Source organism: Eublepharis macularius, chromosome 2 (assembly GCF_028583425.1).
Source record: "Eublepharis macularius isolate TG4126 chromosome 2, MPM_Emac_v1.0, whole genome shotgun sequence".
Classification (NCBI taxonomy): domain Eukaryota; kingdom Metazoa; phylum Chordata; class Lepidosauria; order Squamata; family Eublepharidae; genus Eublepharis; species Eublepharis macularius.
The window spans coordinates 12,700,871-12,726,958 of NC_072791.1; the positions used below are offsets into that span (position 1 = coordinate 12,700,871).

General features: G+C 48.0%; 1 protein-coding gene across 1 annotated transcript; it reads left to right on the plus strand.

The window, feature by feature from the left end:
* Positions 1 to 551: 551 nt before the first annotated feature.
* SIX6 (SIX homeobox 6) lies at positions 552 to 14,403 on the plus strand. The gene is made up of 2 exons (XM_054972148.1): positions 552 to 1,123; positions 14,223 to 14,403. The coding sequence occupies exons 1-2, from the start codon at positions 552 to 554 to the stop codon at positions 14,401 to 14,403; spliced, it is 753 nt and encodes a 250-aa protein (XP_054828123.1).
* Positions 14,404 to 26,088: the final 11,685 nt, after the last annotated feature.

A 26,088-nucleotide genomic window follows, 5' to 3' on the forward strand; every position in this document is an offset into this window, starting at 1 on the left:
CCCAAGCCTCCGCTCGGTGGGCACGGGGGAAAGCAGGAAGGAAGGGCCGGGGAAGGGTGGCGGGGGAGAGCAAGAGCGCGCAGGGCTCGGGCGCTTTGATTGGCAGCGCGCTCTGACAGTGATGGGCAGGAGTCGCGCCATGGAAACCGAGGGGCGGCCGGCCGGGCCCGGCCAATCGGCGGCGGGGCTGGGCCGGGCCGGGCCGGGAGGGGAGGGGGTCCCCTCCCTCCTCTCTCCCCCGCCCCCATTCACGCCGCCCGCGGCCGCCGCCTCCGCCTCCCCCCTCCAACTTGAGGCAGCCGCCGCCGCGCCGCGCCGCGCTTCCTTCCTTTCTTTCCGCGGGCGCCGGAGCGCAGAAGGGCGCGCGGCGGCTGCCTCCCGAGCGCTGCGCCCTGGGCGCGCCCCGGATCGCGGCCCTTTCCCCGCTCGCCCGCCGCGCGCTCGGCTCCCGGCCCGGGCGGGCAGGCAGGCAGGCAGGCAGGCGCGCCTCGGCCCGCCGCTGCTGCCGGTGGGGACGGGGCGGCCGGGCGCCGCCGGGGCCGGCCGCCTCCATGTTCCAGCTGCCGCTGCTCAACTTCAGCCCGGCGCAAGTGGCCGGCGTGTGCGAGACGCTGGAGGAGAGCGGCGACGTGGAGCGCCTGGGGCGCTTCCTGTGGTCGCTGCCGGTGGCGCCGGCCGCCTGCGAGGCGCTGCACAGGAACGAGTCGGTGCTGCGGGCCCGCGCCGTGGTGGCCTTCCACGGCGGCAACTACCGCGAGCTCTACCACATCCTGGAGAGCCACAAGTTCCCCAAGGAGTCGCACGCCAAGCTGCAGGCCCTCTGGCTGGAGGCCCACTACCAGGAGGCCGAGAAGCTGCGCGGCCGCCCGCTGGGCCCGGTCGACAAGTACCGCGTGCGCAAGAAGTTCCCGCTGCCGCGCACCATCTGGGACGGCGAGCAGAAGACGCACTGCTTCAAGGAGCGCACGCGGCACCTGCTGCGCGAGTGGTACCTGCAGGACCCCTACCCCAACCCGGCCAAGAAGCGCGAGCTGGCCCAGGCCACCGGCCTCACCCCCACCCAGGTGGGCAACTGGTTCAAGAACCGCCGCCAGAGGGACCGCGCCGCCGCCGCCAAGAACAGGTCGGTGCCGCCCCGGGGCGGGAGAGGGAGGGTTGGAGCCCGGGATCGGGCCCTCCCCGACGGGCCTGAACGCGCGTAGAGCCCGTCGCTTCGCAGCAAGGCTTCGGGCCCCCAGCCACACACAGGCGCCTTCGCATTTGAACAGCAGGGCTGGAGCCCGGTGGCACCTTGGAGACCGACAAGATTCCCAGGGTATGAGCTTTGCTCCTTGCTTCGGGGGCAGGGAGGAGTGGAGCCTTTATATCCCATATCCAGGGGTATGAAAGCTCAGATCCCTTATATTGGGGTATAAAAACTCAGAGGTCTCCGCTCTTCCTTGTACCTGAAGAAGACGACGTTGCCGCTGGAAAGCGTATACCCTCACAATCTGAAGAAGTGAGCTGTGACTCCAGTCCCGCTGTTCGACTGCAGACCAACACGGCTGCCCACCTGAAACCCTTTCGCATTGGTCCTGATGCGCGCCTGACCAGCTGGAACAAAAATCGCCAAGGCGCATCTGCCAGCGCACCTCTGGCTCCTGCTTCTGGCGGGCGGGGGCCCTGCTCCATTCCAGAGGCGTGCGCGGGGTGGGAACGGGATCCCCCAAGGGTGCCAGGCCACCAAAAGAGCTGCAAACATCAGCGGGAGTCGGGGGAGGATCAGGAATGCGAGAGCCCCCGGGTCAGGTGGCAGCTCCAGTCCTAAGGCTCCGTTCCTTGAGAGTAAGCCTTGGTGAACTCTCTCCGGAGGAAGCACGCCTAGGATTCGGGCCGAGCAAGCCCCAACAAATTGGCAAAGAAAGGCGCAACTCTGGATGCAGGAGGACTTATTTCTCAGCAAAGCCCGTAGGACCCCTTTTGGCACTTCCCAGAAAAGAGCCAGTGGCCGGCCTGTCTGGTGTTCTGACCCAAAGCTCGAGGGAACAGACCCCCTGGCACGCATGGTGCAGCGCCATCCTCCGCTCCTTTATTCAGAAACCAAGTCGCGGTCAGTTTCGTGGGCCTTACTCGCAGAGGGTGGGGATGCAACCGCAGCTTTCCCAGCTGACAGTCAGACAGCGCGGTCGATTTCTCTGTATCTCCCGCTGGAAATCTCAGCTCCCTCCCTGCGCCCAGGGGAGTCTCTTTGGGGCTGGGTGGGTTCCAAACAGATCGGACCCCCGCCCCAACCACCGTCCTGTCGACTTGATTCATGGGACCACCCCAGGAACTGACCGCGATGGACTTAGAAGGGTGAAACTCGGCTTAGGAGCAGCGAAAGCGGTATCAGTTTTCTTGATGGTTCGGTGCTCCGCTTTTACATAACCAGGCAAGATCCTCGCAGGCAGAAGGGGCGAAGGAGGACAAAAATGAATGCACCGGTTCCAAAGCCAGCCGCTTCGCTTTAAGCGAGGCGTCCTGTTTATTTGGATTTGTTTAGTCGTTTTGAATATTTATCCCCTGCTTTTCTCCCTAGGGGGGATTTTGTAGCTTGATGCAGGCAAGGAGACAACGTCAGGTGGGATACTTAACAAGAGGTTTTATTTTAATTTGCAAAGCAGCTATTAAAACACAACAGGGGACCCACCCAGAAATATCTTTAATCGTCAGAGCACCGTGTGGAAATGACATCGGTAGGGTTTCCTTCGCCCTAAGGACCCCGTAGTTTAGGGGGGCCGTTTAACTCGACCCCCCCAATACTTCCCAGGAATCGCAGCCTTCCAGTTGTGTGCAAAATTCCGATATTTCGAAGCCTACGGCTTCTCTTCTAAACCCAGAGTGTGTGTGTATGTGTTACGTGCACAAATATTCGCTTACAATTCTTGATAATGCCTAATTGCTACTGCTAGGGCAGGGCGTTTCTTAGAAAGCGAGCGTGAGCGCCATCCGAATCCGCGCTTCTGTCCTTCCCAGTGCAGGATCCGTCCATATGTTTTACAGGCCAAACGGATTCCTTCGCTCTCTCTGGCCTTTCGCACTCAAGCTAGTGACAGGCTACCCTTAAATAATCTCTAGAGCGAGGAAATGATCGGCCTGAAGAATCGCTAAAATATTCTTCACAATAATAATAATAATAATAATAACAAAGAGTAACAGGGCTATGTTACAATTTCTATTGTATTGCAGAACCATCGATTTTTGTAACAATTTCTCTATAATTACATTTCCCCCCACTGGACTATTCTTTGTAAGGCTCTGTCTCTAACTTGACAATGGCAGATATATTTTGCCTCATTGCATCGCTTTCTCTCGATCCGATGTGCTTTAGGGGAAGCGTACATTGATGTACAGTAGAACTGAAGTCTAGAAGGGTATGCTATATACTTACATATTTTCCTGTGCTTTATCAGCTGATACCCAGGCAGATGGAAATTTCTAAATGCGCATAGGCCGTAAGGCAGCGTAGATAAAGGCTGATGGCACCCCGGTCCTAACCCCATATTTTCTCTCAAGTAAGACCCTTTTAAATTTAATGAGATTTAATTCTCCCAGTCAATGTGTACGACTAGATTACAGATTGGCTTTAAAAGGACTTTGCTAGGAATCGAAGCACGGTTTGATTCAAAAGGGGTTTTCCCATTGCACCAGCTTAGTGTGTGTGTGTGTGTGTGTGTGTGTGTGTGTGTGTGTGTGTGTGTGTGTGTGTGTGTGTTTCGGTCTATACTTCATTCTGCTGTCCATTTGTTTAAGAATAGAGATAAGAATCACACGGGTCGGTGGTGTTGGTCTGCATTCACACGGATAAAAAGAACCCTGGATAAACATCCGTGTTCAGATGCAGCAAGACCCGCCTGCATGCCCTTGCACACTGGAAAACGCCATTACAACGACCTGTTTCCCCCATTGTTCTTCATTCCTCGCCTATGGTTTCAATTTGGATGTACCCCGTTCGGAAAAGATGCTCATTTGAATGTTGGGCAAAGCTCGGACATCGCATATCCCAACAGTCCACTGATTTTGAGGTGGGGGAAAGGGAGCTTTCTTTGAGCGCAGAGAGGGAAAGACGAGCTTGCTTGAAATGAAAAACTAGCTGGGAAAAGGAAAGCGCTCCTGGAGCCATTTAGACGCATTAATTAGCACAAATGACCTATATTTTACAGGAGGCGAGCAACGCAGACTCCTTTGTGTCGGAGAACTCGGATGTAAGCCGGTTTGCCCTATTGACTTCGATGGGGCTAAATCCGCTTAAATCAAAGAGATACGATTTGCGCTATTGGTTGGATTAAGAATTTTCCAGCGCCCTGATCTGGGAATAACATGTGGAGGGGGGGGATATTTAGCAAGGTGAACTCAACTCTGCTTATCCTAATAACAACTGTAAATAAATTCAATTTTGTTCCCATTCAGTGTTTTAAATAAGATTTGGAAACATTAACTTGAAAATACTGCTTTAAGAAAGAGAGTCCATTTCACAGCCAAGTGAAGTACACATTCTTGAGTATATTCTTTCCATGAAGATCAAAGAGTGTTTTTGTTCATGTACCTGCACCCATATGCTAGCTATGCTTACTCGGGAGTAAATCCCATTGAGTGCATTGACTTTTACTCCCCATTCAAGTATTCATAGGATTGCAGCTTTATATGGTTAGTTAAATTGCATCCTTCAAATCGCATCCTCCACTGAAGTCAGCAATGAAGTTACAGGATTTGGGCTTTAAGTGGATTGTAGAAAAATAGCCAGAGAGCAAAAGAGCAAGAAATCTACCATACAACATTTAATGGTAGGACAGTTTCTTTATCTCTGTTGGTCAAAGTGTTCATATTATCAAAGCTGCTTTAAAATATGTAGTGCTATTTTTTTTAATGTTTGCTTACTAAAATATTGATTCAGAAAACATTTTGCCTTATTCTGTGAGATTTTTGCAGATGTTCTATTTTTTTTAAGTATGGGGAATACTCCAAGAATAAATGTGTTTATTTTGAAAAATCCTTCACAAACTTGAGATGCAGGCCTTTTCTTAAATTATATGAAGGAGGCTGATTTAATAGCTGAATTCAAAGAAAACCTGGATTTGTTTTCCCCTTTTGTGAGGTAGTCATAGTAAAATTGGTTGAAACCAGGGATGTAATCAATGTATTGCAATAATAGCCAGTGAGCCTAGCAGCTTCACGTAACAGACACAACTTTTTTCCCTCTGCTAAAAAACTGCCAAAATGCATCCATTATATTACAATACACAAAACCAGAAACTGACATCTTCAATAGCAAATTTTCAGACTGTGTCCAATAATTTTGTTTGTCTTAGAATAGGCAGTTGCAAAAATCTTTGTCTAAATAAGCCTTAGCCCGTGTGTTTTAATTAGCATAGACCATCCTTTGTTCTAAGATGCATTGTCTGCTATAATCATGAGCCTGGACAAATAAAGAGATGTTGATGATAACAATGGCAGCAATAGTAGTAGCAATGATGATGATGATGATGATGATTTGCACATTTGAGCATTCAAAACACATCACAGATTGCTATACATAATTTCTTGTCTAAGACAGCGTAGTCCCAAGTATTAAACCATTTGAAACCATTTGTATAGGTATGTTTAGAAACTGGTATACTTAGAATATACTTTAAAATGAGGAGGGGGGAGAAATGAGGCAATATCTTTGCCCTCATCCACTTAAATTTCTCAGCAGAGACTTTTCTCTTTAGACAGTTCACTGACTGTTTTTCTAAACAATTCGCTGAGCCCAAGTATAACATCTGCATCTTAAAAATATAAATCCCTTTACTTTAAAATTAAAATGATGTGAGCCGCTCTGAGCCCATTCGTGGGGAGGGCGGGATATAAGTCAAATTAAATAAATAAATAAATAAATAATAGTGTGTAGGGTGTACGTAGAAATGCTTGACATGGAGTGATCCCACCGCAATAGCTGTGAGCTATATAATAAACACAAAAATATTCTTTAACTGCGCTGATTTTTTCCTGAATGCTATGAAGAGGTGGCTTCCATGGAGACCAAATAAAAGGTTGGATTCTCAAATAAGGAACTAGGAAACAAGAATAAAGAACTGGGAACTAACTTCATCCTTGTAAGTAAGAGCCATTTGCAAGTACAAGCCATCTTATACTTGCGATTGTGTCCCAACTATGTTTAATGATGCGTGTTTGGGGGCTCCAGTGACCCGTGTAATTTCACCTATTCCTCGTCATAACAAGATCATCTAATATAGCATTGTCAGAAAATTGCAATAAAGGCATAACATTTGAAATATATGAAGAGATAAAATAAATGGATGATAGTGCCTCCCCAATAATTATGAAGTTCCAAAAATATGCATAAATATTGATTGTTGTTGTAGTAATGATAGTCTTTTATTTCTATGTTACATTATTATCACTCATAATACCATTTAGAATCTGAAAATATAACTAAATGCACCAACAGCTAAATTAAATGTTGCACAAATGTTTAGATTGGCAGAGCTTGAAAGTGCTGAACTTGCAAAGCTGTCTAATGGGCAGATGGCGAATTAGGAGAGTTGCCAGACAGGAGATATACCCAAAATTGTTTCTTTCCACATTCCAGTTGATGTCCCCCTCTTTCTTGTCCCTAAGCAGGACATCAGGGCAGACTGGCCCTTTAACTTTCAGGGGGGCTGAAAACTCCTGGGGGGGCTTCTGCAACCAAAGCCATGCCTCTGTAGCTCTGCTAACACTGAAGGGGCCACTAAGCTCAAAGCAACCCAGTGGCACCAACAATGAGTTCACTGTTGCCTCCTGCACTGCTGTCTCACCGCTGGCCAGATCTGAGATTAGTGGCCCCTGAAGCTGTGGTTTGTAGGATAGCAGGAATCACTCAGGCCTGGGCTTGCTTCCGGAGCGTTCGCAAATGTTCTGCCCTTCGGGCATCCTTTCCCACTTAGATTTCTCTGTTGATGTTTCTGCAAGTGAAGATTTTTGGCTGTATTCTAGGGAACTCTCTCTCCCTCTAATGGTCATACATTTTGGGCCTAACCCATTTGCCTTGTGCAAAATGCAGCAGAATCCAACTCTTCCCTGGAGCTAGGCACTGCAGAAGAAAAACAGAGTGTTTGGTGTAGTGGTTAAGAGTGACAGGATTCTAATCTGGAGAGCCAGGTTTGATTCTCCAATCCTCCACTTGAAGCCAGATGGGTGACCTTGGGTCAGTCACGGCTCTCTGGAGCTCTCTCAGCTCCACCCACCTCACAAGGTGATTGTTGTGAGGATAATAACAACACACTTTGTAAACAGCTCTGAGTGGCTGTTATGTTGTTCTGAAGGGTAGTATATAAATTGAATGTTGTTGTTAGAAATGCTTTTTCAGAAAATCTTGACTCAGATTCCTGACCTTTTAATCGTGGAACCCCTGGAAGATATTTAAAAAATCCTTGGAATAAACATTGAAAACCACAGAGCTGTATTAAAATTACCGAGGAAGCTTAATCTAAATGCAGTCACTACATGAGCAGCAATTCTGGCCTCTCCCCAAATCCACAACTAAAAAATCAGGACCTCAAAACAGCACTCCAAACAAAGCAACTTTATTTATATTGATATATTTGAGTCTGTGCGAGAAAGGCAAAGTAAATAAATAAATATTTGTGATAGGTCGCTGACGATTCACAGATCTCAGGCATACATTCAATGTGAATCTCGTGTCTGGTGGCCCTACTAGGTTTAATGCTAGGTTTGGTTCCTATTTGCTGCTTCTGCTCCTTTTTCAAAAGCCTTGGGAAGAAACTTAGGATCTGGAATTTCATCCTCAGAGCAGAGTAAACAGTAGCAAACAGTAGAAAACAGTTCTCTTCTCCTAGCTGTCAGAACCCATTGTATGTGGAGATAGTTGACTAACCTGGATGCCCGGATGCCCCCATTTATAGGCCCTCAAAGTTCTAAAATATTCTCTAAGATTTCTAGATTACTGGGGGGTCGTCTATGACCCCAGACAGGAATCATTTACCAGTTTAACATTTGTTCTCATATTTAAGGAGAGGAAAGTGGATTGAAATAATAGGAAAGAGTAGATTTCCGGGCGCATGCTATTGTAGTTAAGTTGTCAAAGCAAATCCCCCCCCTTTTTTTAGAGGGGGTGGAGAAATATAGTCACTGCATTACTATATAGTACCCAAAGGCCATTGATCCCCAAAACTGAAACAAGTGAGTTTCCATTTGTGTTCTGTTGGGTGTCTGCCCTCTGATCCCAGAAATTCTAGTAAGCCCCACTCAATTATCTATTTATTTTTTAATTTATTTTTATTTATGTCATGTATAGCCCACCTTTCTCACTGAGACTCAAGACGGATTCTAGTAAGCCCCACTCAAATATCTATTTTTTAATTTATTTTTATTTATGTCATGTATAGCCCGCCTTTCTCACTGAGACTCAAGACGGATTCTAGTAAGCCCCACTCAAATATCTATTTATTTTTTATTTATTTTTATTTATGTCATGTATAGCCTGCCTGAGACTCAAGACAGATTACACAGTGTGAGATCAGTACAGTCAGTATCAAGGACAATTTCATAAACAATGCCATAGGGTAAATAAACACAAGTTTACAAAGATATAATATTAGCAAGGATCCAATACAGAGTTGAAGAAATGCTGAAACAGAACATAAGCATTTCTAGCAATACAGAGTTGAAGAAATGATGAAACTAGAGACTACCCGTCAGTGGGGTTTTTTTGTGGGGGGGGGGGGAGCAGCAGTGCCTTCCTTAACTGTAGAGCTTTCTGGGCTGTATATTAAGTACTCTAATATAGTGGTTTGCAATAAGAACACAGGATTAGGCCAAAACCCCATCTAGTCTATCCATTATGTAACCCACTAGAATCATCTGGAGAGATCTATCCCAGATGCTTTGGGGAAGTTTACAAGCAGAGCCTTGCCTAATTGTTTGTGTTCAGCATCTGTTATCCAGAGGTATACTGCCCCTGAAAATGGATGTTCTCTTTAGCTATTATGCGCACTGATAGATTGCCCAACAAAGCTCACTGGTTCCTGAACTGAAGGGAAGGAAATTGGGGACTGAGCATTCCTTGGCCATGCCTGAGGCACTTCTTTCAAATGATTTTATTTTATTCATTTTTATTTATGTTATTTATAGACCACCTATCTCACTGAGATTCCAGGCGGATTACACAGTGTGAGTCAGCCCTGTCAATTTCAGAGACATTTCAATAAAAAATGTAAATAGGCTACAACATATATATATATATATATATATATATATATATATATATATATATATATATATATATATATATATATATAAATTTGCAAAGAATCCAATGTAGAAAAATCCCTAACTTGGTTATTTGGTATCAAAGAAAAGGGAAATACAGTATGAGGCATTTTCTGGAGTTAGATAGCTGGAAGGACTGATAACCTCTGGTCAGGGCTTTTTTTCTGGGAATAGAGGTGGTGGAACTCAGGACTGCACAATGACATCACTTTGGGTCAGCTGGAACAAGGGTGAAAATGGTCACATGGCCAGTGGCCCCGGCCCCTGATCTCCAGACAGAGGGGAGTTTAGATTGCCCTCCATGCTGTTCCAGTGGCATGGAGGGCAATCTAAACCCCCCTCTGTCTGGAAATCAGGGGCCGGGGCCACCGGCCATGTGGCCATTTTCAAGAGGTGCCAGAACTCCGTTCCACCACATTCCAGCTGAAAAAAAAGCCCTTCCTCTGGTGGGGCGTGTGTGGGAGGGTGATACCAAGAGTGTTGACAGATGTGTGGAATAAACAGCACAACAGAGATTGCTGGAGAAAATGTATATGCTAGGTGAGGAAGCACTTGGCCTCTGTGAGGTAGGCTTGCACGTGAAGTGTATGGGATATGGTAGCTCAGGTAACAGACGGGGCAGATGAGTTCTTTAACTCAATAGGAAAGTTCCTGGCAGGCCACTCCCTTAGAGTGCTTCTGGCGGCCCGGGGGAAGTTAAGCCGAGTGGCCCCCACAGGATTCATTTGACTCAGAGCAGAACCACAAGTGACAAAAGGCACAGGTTGGACACTAGTCAGCTTCCCTCAAGTTTTGATGGGAAATGTAGGCATCCTAGTCTTGCAGCTTGGCTCTCCGACTGCTGTCCAACGGACTTTTCAACTGTCACTTGTCCAACATTCCGCCAAGCTGCCTACATTTCCCATCAAAACTTGAGGGAAGCTGACAAGTGTCCAATCTGTGCCTTTTGTCTCTTGTGGTTCTGCTCTGAGACTCATCATTGCTGCAGGCCTCGCAGAATGGCCAGTGACTACTTGTTGCAGGTTGCTTCATGTCTGTGTTAACATCTTGCATGAATACATGCAAAATGTATATTGAGTCAATCCCTTGGTCCATCAAGGTCAGTATTGTCCACTCTGACCAGCAGCACCTCTCCAGGCAGGGTCTTGGGCAGAGGTCTTCTGCATTACCTGTTATCTGAACCTTTCAATTGAACATGCTGAGGATTGAACCTGGAGCCTTCTGCATGCAAAGCAAACATTCTACCGCTGAGCCGTGGCCCTTCCTAACATCCCTCCTAGCAGCCTCCTCCCATTTAATAATAATAATATAGTGCTGTCAAACCATAATTGACTTATGGCAAAGCCTCAAGGGGTTTTCAAGGCAAGACACAGTTTGCCCTTGTCTGCTTCTGCATAGCAACCCCGGCCTTCCTTCCCATTCAAGAACAAACCAGGACCAGCCCCGCTTAGCTTCCAAGTCCTGACAAACTCCAGCTAGTCCAGGATATTCAGGCTGCTGTTTACTTATTTATGCTTATTCATTTAAAATAATTTTATCTTGCTTTTCTCCCAATAAATCCAGAGGAGTTAGCCATGTTAGTCTGTAGTAGCAAAATAGTAAAGAGTCCAGTACCACGATGTATTGTCGAAGGCTTTCACGGCCGGAGAACGATGGTTGTTGTGGGTTTTCCGGGCAATACAGCCCGGAAAACCCACAACAACCACAGTCCAGTACCACCTTTAAGACTAACCAACTTTACTGTGCATAAGCTTTCGAGAGCCACCGCTCTCTTCATCAGATGCATCTGACGAAGAGAGCAGTGGCTCTCGAAAGCATATGCTACAATAAAGTTGGTTAGCCTTAGATGTGCTACTGGACTCTTTACTATTTTTCTCCCAATAAATGGGACTCAACACGGCTTGCGACACTTAAAAACAAATAGAATCTTGCTTCCAAGAAATATGCAAAAGAAGCAGATCATAACTTTCACTCATGAGCCATCAAAAGCACATCAGAAAAGCTCTGCTTTACAGAGGCTCCAAGGTCATTGCAAGGATGGGGGTCCTTCCTCGCAACAAACCATTGGTTTAGGTCGCCCAGTTCTGTCTACTCTGACTAGCCATGGTCTTATCCAGTTTCTGTTAGACTGAACCCAATGTCTTATACATGCACAGGAATGTGCTCTACAAGAATGGACTGGCTCTTTCGCTTACAGGGAAATTTCCCAGTGGGTCACTGCCCTAGAGCACCACTGGTGCCCAGGAAGAAGCATAGCCAAGCCGCAACAGCTCTGCCTCGAGAACTGCTTCACCAGCTGTGGTAGTTGGGCTCAGCTCAGCTGTTGCCTCCTTCTGCAGAGCCGTAACTTCTTGGGAGGAAGCAATGGAGGAGCTAATGCTCATAGCTGGGGCAGCTGAGCTGAACAGCCCCTGTAGCGCTGGCGTGTAGCTGTACTTGGCATGGCTTCTAGGGCTGTTTTCACTTCCTAGTCTGCTCCTGGTGCTCTTCTGTTGGGCAGGATAAAATAAAAGAGTGGGGTGATGTCAGACTGAACTAGGAGGCATAAACAGTTTAGGAATAAAGCTTTATTGTACCCTGTGTATAAGCAAGACTTGCCAATCTCGTTCAACCTGTGGACAGTTTGGGGATTTTAAGAATGGGGAGTAGGTACCACTGCAAACTGACTGCCACAGTACTGGAGCCATTCACAAAATGTTGGGAGGTTGCAGCTCAAGCAACCACCTATGATGGAGGCAGATGTTTTGAGTATTCCCTATAGATACAAAAGTGATGCCTCTTTGGATTTTCTGGAGCACCTCCTGCTCCACTGAGGTGGAAGGTAGCCAGGACTGGCAATTTACTTTGGGAAATAGCAAACAGGTACCAAGAAATCCATCACCAGGCATCATGGTGCCCGTGGGCACCAAGTTGGAGATCACTGATGTAAAATGTAGCATGAGGGTATCTATGTGGTCACCTTTTTAGTAACAGAATCAGAGGCTGTAAAAGGGAATATTTCCCTCATTTGTTCAGAGATTTTTTTATTGGAGAGGTGGCTCAGATCTCAACTGTATTGGTGGTTGAAGTGGGATTTAATTCCTGATCCATGAATTAATCTGAGAAAAAGCATTTTGGGGTTAGTGGCCACCTTTTGGTGACGGTAGGAGGGTTCAGAGCTGGAAGCAGGAGCATGAAACAGAGCTGGGATGCCTGAAGACAGGGAGTGTGGGTGACGTTGGGGTAAGGTGAAGGTTTAGAGGGAAACACAGTGGAGTTCAATGGCTAAGCGGGGAAGGGAGTCCTTGTTGACTGGAGTAAGATATCTAGGCTCAGAGGGGGTGGTTGAAACTTGGGTGGAGGTGCAGCCTAAGGAGAAAATGAGATCGAAGGTGGGGTGGTCCTTTTTGGGAGCTCCCAAAACACAGAATGTAGGTAGTGGTGTTGCAAAATCCAGAAACGAAAGCCATGTAACATCTTTCATCAAAGCCAAACGGAAAAACGCAGCATCATGCAAGCTTTTGAACTCTTCACCAAGCAGGATGTTCAAAAACAAACAGATAGGGACAGGAGGCGGGAGAGAAAATCTTTTAGGCCAAGAACTTTGGGCCTCTGGCCTGGCATTCTGTATAGCATGCTTTGCCAATTTCAGGGGGCACAAGGCGGAGCTAGTATCAGGGACCTTGTGGGAAGAAGGGCAAAAAATGGAAGCCCCTGCAGCTGTAAACACAAAACCTAGGATTTGACCATTTCAGAAACCAAAGAGCACCCCCCCTTTCATTCTTCATGATATTGTTTGCATGAGAGCTGACTGGGGAGGGGAGACACAGTCTCTGTTTTTACTGGGCCTGGATAAATGCATCAAGGATTTATATCCTGATTCTGCCAAAGAGCAACATGGTTTGCAGTATCTGGAGATTGGTAGGGAATGATGGGAATTGATAGCTACTACTAGAGGCTGGGTTTCCTATTTACAATGGGGTAAAAGTGTGATGGGCGCTCCAAGGACAGAACTGGAGTTTGTGGGGAGGGCAACTAGGAAGAAGTGGAGGGTCTGGGCTAGATGGGGTGAGGGGTCTGAGGATGAACTGCGGCTGAAGATAACGTGAGGAATGTTTATGGGCTGTGGCTTGGTGGCAGAGCATCTGCGTGGCATGCAGAAGGTGCCAGGTTCAATCCCTGTTGTCTTTAGTTAAAAGGACCAGGCAGGAGGTGATGACCTGTAGCTGAGACCTTGGGCACCATTGCCAGGACGAGTAGACAATACTGTCCTTGGGGGTTGCTAGCCTTCAGCCGGGGCCTGGAGTTATGGGAGAAAGGGCAGCTTCTGAGGGCAGGCACCTGGTGCTACAGCCCCACTGAACCCCCCCTCCCCCAAATCTGCCCCTTTAACCTCCACGAATTTCCAAACTGGAGTGGGCAATCCTCCTTGACGGGCCGAGGGTCCGATTCAGAACAAGGCACTTCCTGCCAGTCTTCCCTCAGCTCGGAAAATGAACCTGGGGTGTGTGTGGGGGGGAGCAATAACAGTAGAGGCCTGTGCCCTTCTGGGCACCACAAAAGGGCTGGAGGGAGGGAATCCCTGCGGGTGGGAGCCATGCATGGGGGGTGGGGTGGGGGGCGGAGCACACAGAGGTGAAGGTGCCTCGGGACAGGCGTGAAAACGGGGTGGGGCGCAGGCGGGGCTGCCAACCTCCAGCTGGTGCCTGGGATCTCTTGGAATTCGAACTGCTCTCCAGACTAGAGAGAGAAGTTCGCTTCGCAGGGCGCGCTCAATGGCGCTGTATCCCGCGGAGGAGGTCCCTCTCCTCTCCAAACCCCGCCCTCTCCTGGCTCCGCCATCCAAATCTCCGGGGGTTTCCCCGCCTGGAGCTGGCCACCCCGGAGACCCAGCGGGCAGCCCTCTCCGTCCTTGCGCGCCCCGGTGACGGCCGGCTTTTCTCTCCCCGCAGGCTGCAGCAGCAGGTCCTGTCGTCGCAGGGCACCGGCCGGTCGCTGCCCTCGGAGGAGGAGAGCGCGGGCGAGCCGCCCCTGCTGGGCGCCGCCTCCAGCCCGGCCGCCAGCCTGTCCAGCAAAGCCGCCGCCTCCTCGGCCATCTCCATCACCTCCAGCGACAGCGAGGGCGACCTGTGACGCCGCGACGGAGAGCTGGGCCGGACCGGACTGGACCGGACCGCGGGGGGCGGGAGGGAGGGACGGACCGACGGGGCGCGCCTGCCCGGCCAGCCTCTCCGCCGCCAGCCGGCGCCTGCCGCCCGGGCGCTGGCACCGCTTGGCCAAGCCTCCTCCTCGAGGACCGTCCAGCTCCCGCCCCGTCTAAGACGCCGCCGGGAGAGACTGCCTCCAGCCGCGCCTTCCTCGCCTTCCGCTCTTCGGAAAGGAGCTGCTGAAAAGATGCCTCGAAAATAAAACGCAGGAGGGGACGTGGGGGCGGCAGCCCCATCGCCTGCCCTGAATCCCCCTCCCCACAACACACACACCCCTGAATTTTCTCTCCAAAAGACGTTTTGTTCGTTTTCTCTGTCGGCTTACTTTCAAAAGGGTTTTTTGATATATATCTATATCTATAAATATTCTATATAATGTTTATTGACTTATTTAAAGCATTGCTCCGTGGGTAGATCGTTTTTTTCTTTATCATAATTGCTATTATTAATTATTATTATTAATATTATTATTATTTGAAGGCTTGATGCCTACGTGCACAGGTGATCTCTCTTTTTTTTCCGTAGCGCATGTGCAGGACCAGATATTTTAGGAGGGAGGGGACAACCAAAACACAAGAAAAACGAAACGAGGAATCCCAAGTGTAATAAAATATTGGGCCAGCAAACCTTAGATTCTCTCATTCCTTTCGTTTGCTTAAAAGTTAACGTAGCCGGACGCTGGTTTTGTTTTGTTAATCTCCGATGAAACTTGGGCACATTTTTTTCATCTTCTGTTCTTTTACTCGTGCAAGAGACTTCCCCAGCGGATTTGCACCTCCGTTGTTCCACTATCTCGAGATAAACCCCAAACAGTTATTGGGGTTTATATTGGGGTTATATTGGGGCCTGTAACAGTTATTGGGGTTATGCCAAACCGAACAAAAAGTCTTCACCAGTTGGCGGGAGACAATGCTAGAGGGAGACAGATTAATCTTTCCTGGGGAGGGAGTTCCAAAGTTTTGGCTCCATGACCCAGGAGGCCCTTTCTATGTTTGCCACCCCTCGAGCCTCAGAGGGCAGGGGCACCGGAAGCAAAGCCTCTGAATATGACTGGAGTGGATGGGAAGTTTCCTATGGGGGAACTATGCTAGCCCCAAACCATATAGGGCTGCAAAGGTCAATTGGGGCACCTTGAATTGGGCTTGGAAGCAAACTGGGAGCCAGTGTAGATGGAACAAGACTGGAGTGATATATGGTTCCGGGGTCCAGTCATCTCTAGCTTCAGAATTCTGTACCAATTGCAATTTCTGGACAGTCTTCAAGGGCAGCCCCACACAGCGTGCATTAGAGTAATCTAGTCTGGATGTTAGGAGGGGGGCATGCACCACAGTGGCATGATCTTTCTTGCCCAGGAAGGGCAGTAGCTAGTCCACCAGCCAGAGCCGGTGAAAGGCACCCAGCCACCGCTGTTACCTGTTTATCCAGCAGGAGGCCTGGGTCCAACAGCACCCCCAAGTTATAAACCTGCTCCTTTGTGGGGAGTGCAAGTCCATCCAGAACAGAAGATAATCCATTTCTTGGGTGAGACCCACCCGCCCCCAGTAGCACATCCATTTTGTCAGGATAAAGTTTCAGCGTCTTAGCTCTCCTTCATCCCACAACGGCCTCCAGGCACCTTTCCACAGTTTCCACCGCCTCCCTCCGATCTTCAGGAACCTTTTCACGGAATGGCGGTAAATGGCCTCTTTTAAAGCAACAGGGCATCTTCCCCCCCCCCCCCTATTGCCGGCAATCCTAAAGATAAAGTGCCCTGCCTGTGCACAGCCAAGTATTATCTGTCATTGATTTTCTGAATAGATAAAACTGATCAGGCACATCTTGACAAATGATATAGGTGGGATAAGAATACCTTTCGCACACAATTTTGCCTGGTTGTGTTAAACGACCGGCAATCGCATCCTCACCAATGATTTCAAGCAATTTAGGCAGGCTTAATTCCGCGTGTGCTGTAAGGCTACAATCCCATCCGCGCTCACTGAACTCTCTAGCAATTGGCCAGAGTTGGGATAGGACCTTTCCAGTCAAGCGACTGTCCTGTCCCTTTGAAAAGCCTTTGCCCTCCGTGAGACCCTCCCGAGGTGACTCTTGGACTCCCACAGGTTTCAGACGAGCTTCCTTCCAAGCAACGCGCTTGGGATGGAGGTCAAAGCCGTTTCCATTGCACAGCCTGCTCCGAATTCTTCACCCCGGATCCGCAACCGCCGCGCACGGGCGCATTCGCCACCGCGCGCCCTGGCGTCTGGGCTTTACATCTTCCATCCTAGCTCTAGAAAAGCAAAGAAAGCCCAGCTAAGCCGCTTGGGTTTGCCGCTTTCCTTCTCCTCGCCAAACGAGTTTTTAATAGATTCTCCAATCGGATCTTGAAATCGTTTGAGCTGCGCTTTTGGGGCTCTCGCCTGAGCCTCCCCCAATAAGCGGATTGCTCGCCCGGCTTGTTTTTGGAGCAGAGACGAGCAACTCCCGTTTTCTTCCAGAGGGGCAGCCGTCGGGTTCGTCTGCGGCAGGGCCAAATACGCAGGAGTCTCGCGGCTTCTTCTACACCGTTCCGGCTGCTGTTTGGAGATGCAGGCTGCGAGGAGGAGAGAAGAAGGGAACGGCCCCAGGGGTTCTCCGGGGAAATCCTCCCTGGGTGTCCGTCCGTCCGAGGGCTTTGCAGAGGCGACGTGGCCAAGGTTGTGGTAGGCGACAGTACGAAGGACACCTCTTGTAACTAGCTCAGGAACGAAGAAAAGAGAAGGGGAAAAGAGAGCAACGACCAGCCTAGAGAATCCACTGCTTTAGAAGACAGTTTACCTTCTGCAGGGATTGCTGTCACTCTCCACTTTATAGATCAAGATGGGTGGTCGTGTCAGTCTGTGTGCAGCCGTAGAAAAGAGCAAGAGTCCAGTAGCACCCATAACACTAACAAAATTTGTGGCAGGGTGTGAGTTTTTGTGAGCCACAGCTCACTTCTTCAGATATCTTCCGAAAGCTCATACCCTGCTACCACAAATTTTGTTAGTGTCAGGGCTTTTTTTCAGCAGGAATGAGGTGGAACGGAGTTCCGAACCTTTTGAAAATGGCCACATGGCCGGTGGCCCCGCCCCCTGATCTCCAGACAGAGGGGAGTTGAGATGGCCCTCCGAGCCAACTCCCCTCTGTCTGGAGATCAGGGGGCGGGGCCACCAGCCATATGACCATTTTCTCTGAGGGCAACCCACTGAGTTCCACCACCTCTTTTCCCAGAAAAACAGCCCTGGTTAGTGTTATGGGTACTACTGGACTCTTGCTCCTTTTCTCCATTTTATATATCACTTCTCATTTTAAGAGCATGGTTTGGGTCTGGGGAAATCTAGTTGGTCTTTAAGGTGCTGCTGGATCCGAATCTTGCTTTTCTATTGCAGACCAACACAGCTACCCACCTGACTGTCTCTCTACACGGGGATGCTCAAGTGAAAACCCTTACACTTGTTCTCCCGTTGTGGATACACGTGCACTGCTAGGGAAAGTACACTTGAATATAAGACCGCACAGAAAGGAAGTCACTTGAGCCTCCCCGTGTAAGATGCGTAAAGAGATTCTCATTTTAAGATTCCCTAAAGTGTGGAAAAAGGGGAGAGGTGGATGAATGGTATCTCTGGTTCTGTTAGGCTCCCTGGCCCCAAAAATGCCAGGTACCTAGCCATGAATGCAATCTTCCCGTCGGTCAAGATTAAGGCATGTTCAGTCGTAAATAAGGTTGCCAACAGTCTGGGAGAAAATATTCTCTCCCTTTAATAGAGGCTTCATGGATGGAAACTGGCAGTTGAAGTTTTTTCCGGGGCATTTAGGTGAATAACTTACTGTCTAAGCTTTGTTAAGGGGGAGCGGATATTTTTTTTCCTCCACAGTTGTTGCCAACCCTATAACAACAAAAACAACATTCGATTTATATACCGCCCTTCAGGATGACTTAACACCCGTTCAGAGTGGTTTACAAAGGGTGTTATTATTATCCTCACAACAATCGCCCTGTGAGGTGGGTGGGGCTGAGAGAGCTCTGAGAGAGCTGTGACTGACCCAAAATCCCCCAGCTGGCTCCAAGTGGAGGAGTGGGGAATCAAACCCGGCTCTCTACATTAGGGTCCCGCGCTCTTAACCACGACACCAAACTGGCTCTATTAGGAAAAGAAAAGAGGAAAGCAGTCAGGAAGGGAAGAATATCAATTCATTCGAAGTTTCATTCAAAGAAAGAGGGCTCCATGTTTCGGATACAAGCAGTATGAAAAATAATCAGTTTGCCTGTTTTCAAGGATCCTAGTGCGGAGGCAAAGCTCACCGAATTCAACCTCTTCAGTACATACATGTCCACAAGATTGTAACCTCTTAAATGAGAACACAGCTCGACGATTATCCTAGGAATAGGGAAACCAAGAGAAGGGACCCCCATACCAACCCCAGCTCATGGCAACGACTCTATTGTGTCTCTATAACTCGCAAGTCCCCCACCCTGGATATGTACCTTTGCTATCTTTATTCTTTCCGAGTTACCCCGCCTAATTGAACTCCGTGGCATCTACAGGGGCTGCGAATAGTTTTTAAGAAGCAGATGAATCAACACAAAGTTTAGATGAGTCATTTGTGGGGTCAATTTAGGTCCAAGTTTAGAGAGCCCTTGTTTTGTGGTTGAGGCGATTTGGGGTCTCCTTGTTGTAACCCAGACTAGAAATGAAATCGACAAGGGGCACGGTCCAGCTAGCTTTTTTAGATCCCACTGAATTTAATTTCAGGGAGACAATGTGGTATAGTGGTTAGAGTCAGCCGAGGATCTGGGAGGCCCCGGCTCGAATTCTCACTCTGGCCTGGGTGGACTTGGAACAGTCACATTCTCTCAGCCTCGCCTACCTCGCAGGATGGATGAGAGGGTGAAATGGAGGCGAGGAGAATTAGGTAAGCCACTTGGGGTTCCCATCGGGGAGAAATGTGGATATAAATGAAATAAATAAAATGAGATCTAAAAGGTGTCAAGTTTGACTAGATCATGGTTTATTTATTTATTAAATTGTAGTTTTTATTTATTAAATTGAAAGTTATCTCTTGATCCAATATTGCAGATATTGTGTTTTTGGGCAATGTGCGAGTTTTAAGTTTTTAGTCGCAGAAAAGACAAAGCATAAATTGGCCAGCGGCCCCATCCTAGCCACGTGTGCTCAGAACGAGTCCCTTCCGAGTAAATGCTGCAATCCTACCTATGCTTACTTGGCAGTAAGCCCAACTAAAGTCAGTGAGTCATTTCCTAGCAAAAAGGGATAAGACTGAGCTTCACAAATTCTTTCCTTGGCAGACAGCCAAAAAAGAGAACTGGTTAATTCTGTACTAGATTTTTTTAAAAAAAATTATTTACTTACATTAATTAAAACACAAAGAGAATAAGAATGAGAAACTAGCACAGAGATATTTTTCTTCTTTATAAACCAAGAGATTCTTTAGATGACAAAGAGAAATCTCTGTCTGAACTGTGAGCTGCTTTATAAATGTTGGCGATGTTCTAGCCAACATTTCCCATGTGGCTTTTTGTGTTTAATAATAATAATAATAATAAATAATAATAACTGTGTTTATATACCGCTCTTCTAGACAGATTAGTGCCTCACCCAGAGCAGTGAACAAGTTAGTGTTATTATTATCCCCACTATACAGCTGGGGAGCTGGGCTGGGAGGAGTGGCTTACCCGAGGCTACCTACTGAGCTCATGGCAGCAGTGGGATTCGAACCAGTAGAGTGCTGATTCACAGTCCAGCTGCTTAATCCCTGTGCTAAGATCTTAGCACACAGATTCTAACTATAGCCCTTTAAAACAGGATAGTCACATTGCCCCCCAAAATAGAGAGGGAAGAATGAGGCTGAGAAATAGTTTATTTTTACTTATTAAAAACATTTTAAAAGAGGCCTTTCCACTCAATTTGAGGTACCCAAATACAAATCTCACCGAGGCTTTGAATCTCAGTGAGAAAGGCAGACTATCAATGCCATAAAGAAAACACAAAACACCACGAACAGGAGGAAGCATCAATAAGAGCCAGCGAGGGTTTGTTTAAAGGTCTTTAGTCTGTCTGTAGCAAAATTCGAACCAGCAGTCTTCTCGATCACAGCCCAGCCATTCTGCTACTGTAGCATAATGGAAAAGCTAAGAGAGGGCTTCCGATCAGTGGGTTTTAGGCACTTTTATTCTGGCCCAATTGTCCCCTTTTGTGTCATTCCAAGCAGCTGCTAGTATTTCTAGCAGCAGTTTTTCTTTGGCTCTGGTCATTTATAACCATGTAAACCTTTAGAAATAATCTGCTGGTTCTGCTGTAGAACCTCGAGGGTGTCATAATGTGTCATGATGGATACTTAAAAGCATACAAGGAGCTGTGCCTATTCCTTTAAACCAGGGGTTCCCAACCCCCGGGATGTGGACCGGTACCGGTCCGTGGCCTGTTAGCAACCGGGCCGCACAGGAGGTGAGTGCAGAGCCGGCTCCAGGGAGCAGGCGAGGTAGGCGGTCACTGTCTTGGGAGGGGTGACCGCACCTTGCCTGCACCTGGCCTGGCCTGGCCGGCCCTGCGCTTTTCATTAGAAATATCACTTCTCCTGGCTGGCTGACTCCTATCATGCCTCTGGGTCTCTCCTCCTGCTCCCAGCCAGCACATGCACAGTTGCCGCCTCGTGCTGTGGTCATTGCGGCTGTGCTTGCTGGAGCTGCTGCTGCCCTGCCCTTGCACCTTTGTGTGCTGGGTCACTGCCGGGCCCACCGGGCAGCCAGCTTCCTTGAGTGCCGCCTGCCGCCTGCCCCATCTGTCCTGACTCCTCCGGTCACCACCGGGCCCACTGGGCAGCCAGCCACCCTGAGCATCACCTGCCATCTGTCCCAGTCTGCCTCTGCCTGCCTCTTCCTCTCCTCCAGTGGCATAGCCGCTGCTGGAGAGTGGAGAAGCGCTACTGACCTCCTGCCTGCACAGTTGCACTAAAAAATATAGACCTCATGGCGGTGTGGCTGCTGGGTGGCTCTGTGTGCTGCAGCTGCCTGCTGGCTGCTGCTGCTGCCCTCTCCGACGACCGGTCCGTGAGTACTGGCCTTATACTGTGTCTGCCACCACCTGCAGCCTCCTCTCACCCCCAGATGGGACCGTCTAGTTGCAGGAAAACAACCTCAGGGCTCCCACTGTTTCTGCATTGTGGTGAGATGTATAATGTAATAATAGAAATAAAGAGCACAATTGTATCGTCCCCAAACCATCCCCACCCCGGTCCGTGGAAAAATTGTCTTCCACGAAACCAGTCCCTGGTGCCAAAAAGGTTGGGGGGCGCTGCTCTAAACTCCAGGATGGGCAGTGGACCAGTGGGCTTGCTGTGGCTTTCTGTGCAGAGGCAGCCCTTTCATGAGTTGTTGTGACAAGGCAGTGATGGCTGGTGGCAGATTTGGGGTGCCATTAAAGACAGTGGGGGATGGGGAAAGGCCTTCTAGGGTTTGTTTTGTTTTGAGGTCAAGTCACAGTTGACTTATGGTGGCTCTTCAGGTTTTCCAAGGCAAGAGACATTATGGGGGGGGGGTTGCCTTTGCCTACCTCTGCAGAGCAATTCCTAGGTACTAATCTTAAACTGACCCTGCTTAGCTTCCAAGATCTGGCAAAGTTGGGTTAAGCTGAGTTATCTAGGTCAGGGCTCTCTTAGGTACGCCCCGTGGAAGTTATGGATGGAAGCAGGGGTCATTTCGTAGAAAAAGAGCTGGAGGAACTCATTAGCATAACTCATTAGCATATGCCATGCCTCTTACCATCTCTGGAAGTGTATCATTAGTATAACTGATTTGCGTATGCCACACACCCTGACATCACCTATTCTGGCTGTTTTGGACCCAATCCTAGTCATTCAGGGCCGAAATTGGGCCCAAAATGGCAAAAAGGGGCTGAAAATGGCTGAAAAGGGGCCCAAAAAGGTCAGGATCAGGCTGCTGATGAGCAGGAGAGAGATCCACCACCCGTTAGAGGCCTGATCCAGGCTGTTTCGGCCCCCATCCAGGCCGAAACGGGCCCAAAATGGCCGAGTCAGGTGGGCGGAGCCACCTGCCATGTGACCTTTTTGGGGAACTGCCAGAACTGTGTTCCTGTGCGTTCCCCCTTGAAATGAGCCCTGGATGGAAGTTATATGAGTGCTAAGTAACAGGGGCAGATTGGACGTTTCACTTACAGGGAATTTTCCCAGTGGTCCACTGCCCTAAGGGCTTCTGGTGGCCAAGCCCCAGCAACTCTGCCAGAGGCTCCAGGGGGCACTTGGCTTAGACCCTTCCCCGGTAATCAGGGCCAGCTCACCAATTATCTCCCCCTGCATAGCCACCATGTTGCAGGATGAGGGCGAGTGGATGGATGGACGCCCATTGTCAAGGCCACAGACTCCGTGGCTCCTGACGTGCTGGCTGGTAGGAGCTGCTCAGCCGAGTTTCCTCCAGGGCCATTTTCACTTCCCCCTCCTGCTCAGTAATGGCCTTGCATATTCCTCATTCATACCAATGAAGCATGCACAGGAGAACTTCATGGTGGGCAGTGCACATCCCATGTTTGTTGGATTCTCTTCTCCAGGTGCAGGAACATCTGGAGGGAGGGCTGCAGTCATCTCACGTGTATGCAGGTTAGGCACTTCCATCTCCCCTTTGCACTGACATTACGATGCCTGTAAAGCAGCTCTCGGTGCTCCAGAAGAGTAGCTGTGTTAGTCTGATGGAGCAAAACAAAATGGGAGACTTAGAGACAGGCTGTGGCTCAGGGACAGAGCATCTGCATAGCATGCAGAAGGTCCTAGGTTCAATCCCAGGCATCTCCAGTTAAAAGAATCATATCGTATTTATTTATTTAAATTAAGGCTACCTGAGGCATTAGAGGTAGAGGAGAGTGCCCTCAAGTCATGGCTGACTTATCGCCACCCCTAGTGGCGTTTTCATGGCAAGAGACTAACAGAGGTGGTTTGCCATTGTCTGCCTCTGCAACCCTGGTCTTTGGTGGGGGGTCTCCCATCCAATTACTAACCCAGGTGGACCCTGCTTACCTTCCAAGATCTGATGAGATTTGGCTTGCCGGGGCTATCCAAGTCAGGGCTAATTTGTTTAACTCAAGTTAAAAATTACAGGTGAATTCGCCCATTTGCCTTCATCCCCTGAGGGAATCACTCGCACATCTGTAAGAGGTCCTCAGTCTCCAGACAATGTTTTCGTAAGACTCGAAGCAGGGCATTTTTGAAAGGACGTTGTTCGCGTTCTGCTACAATTCTCTGAGCGGTAAGTCACTGCATGAAGAAATTCTAACCAGCCCCAAATTCCTTCAAAATCAATGGAACCAAAGAACACAGGTTCCTACCAAGTTCATTGATTTCAGTTTGATCCAACCAAGTTAATGGGCAGGAATCTTGCATAACGTCAGGGGGCCTTCAAGTAAATGTGTCTAGGACTGTAGCATAAATCAGTTGAATGTCTGAGTCATTGACTATACTTCATATTGTACTCATTGCTTCTTCAAATATATTCAGTTATAACAACAACAACAATATTCGATTTATATACTGCCCTTCAGGACAACAACACCCGCTCAGAGTGGTTTACAAAGGATGTTATTATTATCTTCATGACAATCACCCTGTGAGGTGGGTGGGGCTGAGAGAGCTCTGAGAGAGCTGTGACTGACCCAAGGTCGCCCAGCTGGCTTCAAGCGGAAGAGTGGGGAATCAAACCCGATTCTCCAGATTAGTGTCCTGCTGCTCTTAACCACTACACCAAACTGGCTCTCCATTTGCCATTTTAAGACGACTCCAACTGGGTCCACATCTGGTCAGATGTTTCCAAAACATCTATGTGCAGGGTGTGAAGGCCTACTCCTATTGTATATCTCCAGCATCTGGAATTCAGAAGGACATTGCCTCTGAACACAAAGGTTCCATTTAGCTATCCTGGCTTAAAGTTGATGGGCTTTCCTTCCATGAATTCGTCCACTCCAAACCCTTCTATTAAGCCATTCAAATGACTAATCTTCAGTCATGTCCCATGGAATGAGTTCCACAAGCCAGCTGCCTGTTGAGTGGAATAGTATGCCCCTTTTGTCTGCTGATTGATTTTCTTGGGGGATCTTGCGTAGCTGTCATATTGGGGAGAGGGAGATTATATTCTCTTTTCCCGCATTCTCTGCCCTTTCCATCATTTTATAAACTGCTTTCTCTCCTTCTCTTCTCTCCCCTGCCCCCAGAACTGAAAAACCTCTGTCCTTTCTTCAGAAGAAAAGCGCTCCAACTTCTTGATGGTTGTTTTTGTGTGTGTGTATCCTTCTCAGCTCTACAATATCCCTTTTTTGAAAGAGGAACCAGAACTGTATGTGGTATTTCAAATGTGGATGTACCATAGATTTATATAAAGGCATTACAACATTTTGTTTTCAATCCCTTTTCATATAACCCCCTGGCATGAAATCTGTCTTTTTTTTGCTGTTGTCACACACTAAGTTGATAATTTCAGGGAGCTATTCACCGTGACCACCGTATCTCTTTCCTGTGGTTTTCAGCCAATTCAGACCCTGTCAGAATCTATTGAAAGGATTTTTATTGCGAACATTCAACGTTTTGCACCGAGGCTGCAGTCCTTAGGAGTAATAGGCCACATTAAATAAAATGGGACTTACTTCTCTGTAAACACGCTTCGGATTGCTCCTTTACTTACAGTGTAGCTTATTTTGGAGTTTGGTTTTTTTATATAAATCTTTTTTATTAAAACAATTTTCTAAGAACAACTGATAAAAAGAGAAAAAAGTATAAAAAAACATAACTAGAAAACAAAAGAAATTAGAAATAAGTACCATGTGATAATAAAAATAATAAGAAATAAGTACTGTGATATATAAGTCTTATATATCATACCCTAACTCCAAATTTACCTTTACATCAATATGATACCTTAACCCTAAATTTTTACCCTCTAAATATTTTCTTTCCCCCCTCCTAATCTTCAAAAGCACAAACCATCAACTAATTTCTCTCTGTTTCCCGCAAAAAATCTATAAGGGGTTTCCAGGTAACAATATATTTATCTAATGACCTTTCCCTAATCAAGGATGTATGTTTGGCCATCTTGTCTTATTTTGAAATTTGGAGAGATTACATCTTTCTTTCTTTCTTTCTTTCTTTCTTTCTTTCTTTCTTTCTTTCTTTCTTTCTTTCTTTCTTTCTTTCTTTCTTTCCTAGGTAGATAGTGTGTGACTGGCCCAGAGTCATCCAGTGAGCTTCCATGGCAGAGTGGGGATTTGAACCCGAGTCTCCCAGATCCTAGTTCCCAAACCCTAACCACTATACAACACTGCCCCAAACCCATGTTTTTCAACTATGCCTGAACTGGAGGACCATTAACATTCGGCTCTGCTCACTGACTCCTGCCAAGGTCTCTTTCTCTTTCTACCCCCAGTGCCAACAGCAATGGGGGCTCTGGGGGGATTCTCACCTTTTGTACTTCAGCTTTTCCCCCAAGCAAACCAAAGCATAGAAGTGTGCTTAGTTGCTTGTGAACTGGGACCAGTATGCTTGGAGTCTGGGATTCAGCAAGACTCAATATAGCATGATGTACTGCTACCTTAAATATGGAACA

Excerpts from the sequence above, each read along its gene's own strand:
- SIX6 (XM_054972148.1), top strand. The coding sequence starts at position 552 with ATGTTCCAGCTGCCGCTGCTCAACTTCAGCCCGGCGCAAGTGGCCGGC. Across the intron at positions 1,124-14,222 it reads GCCGCCGCCGCCAAGAACAG|GCTGCAGCAGCAGGTCCTGT; the intron begins GTCGGTGCCGCC and ends CTCTCCCCGCAG.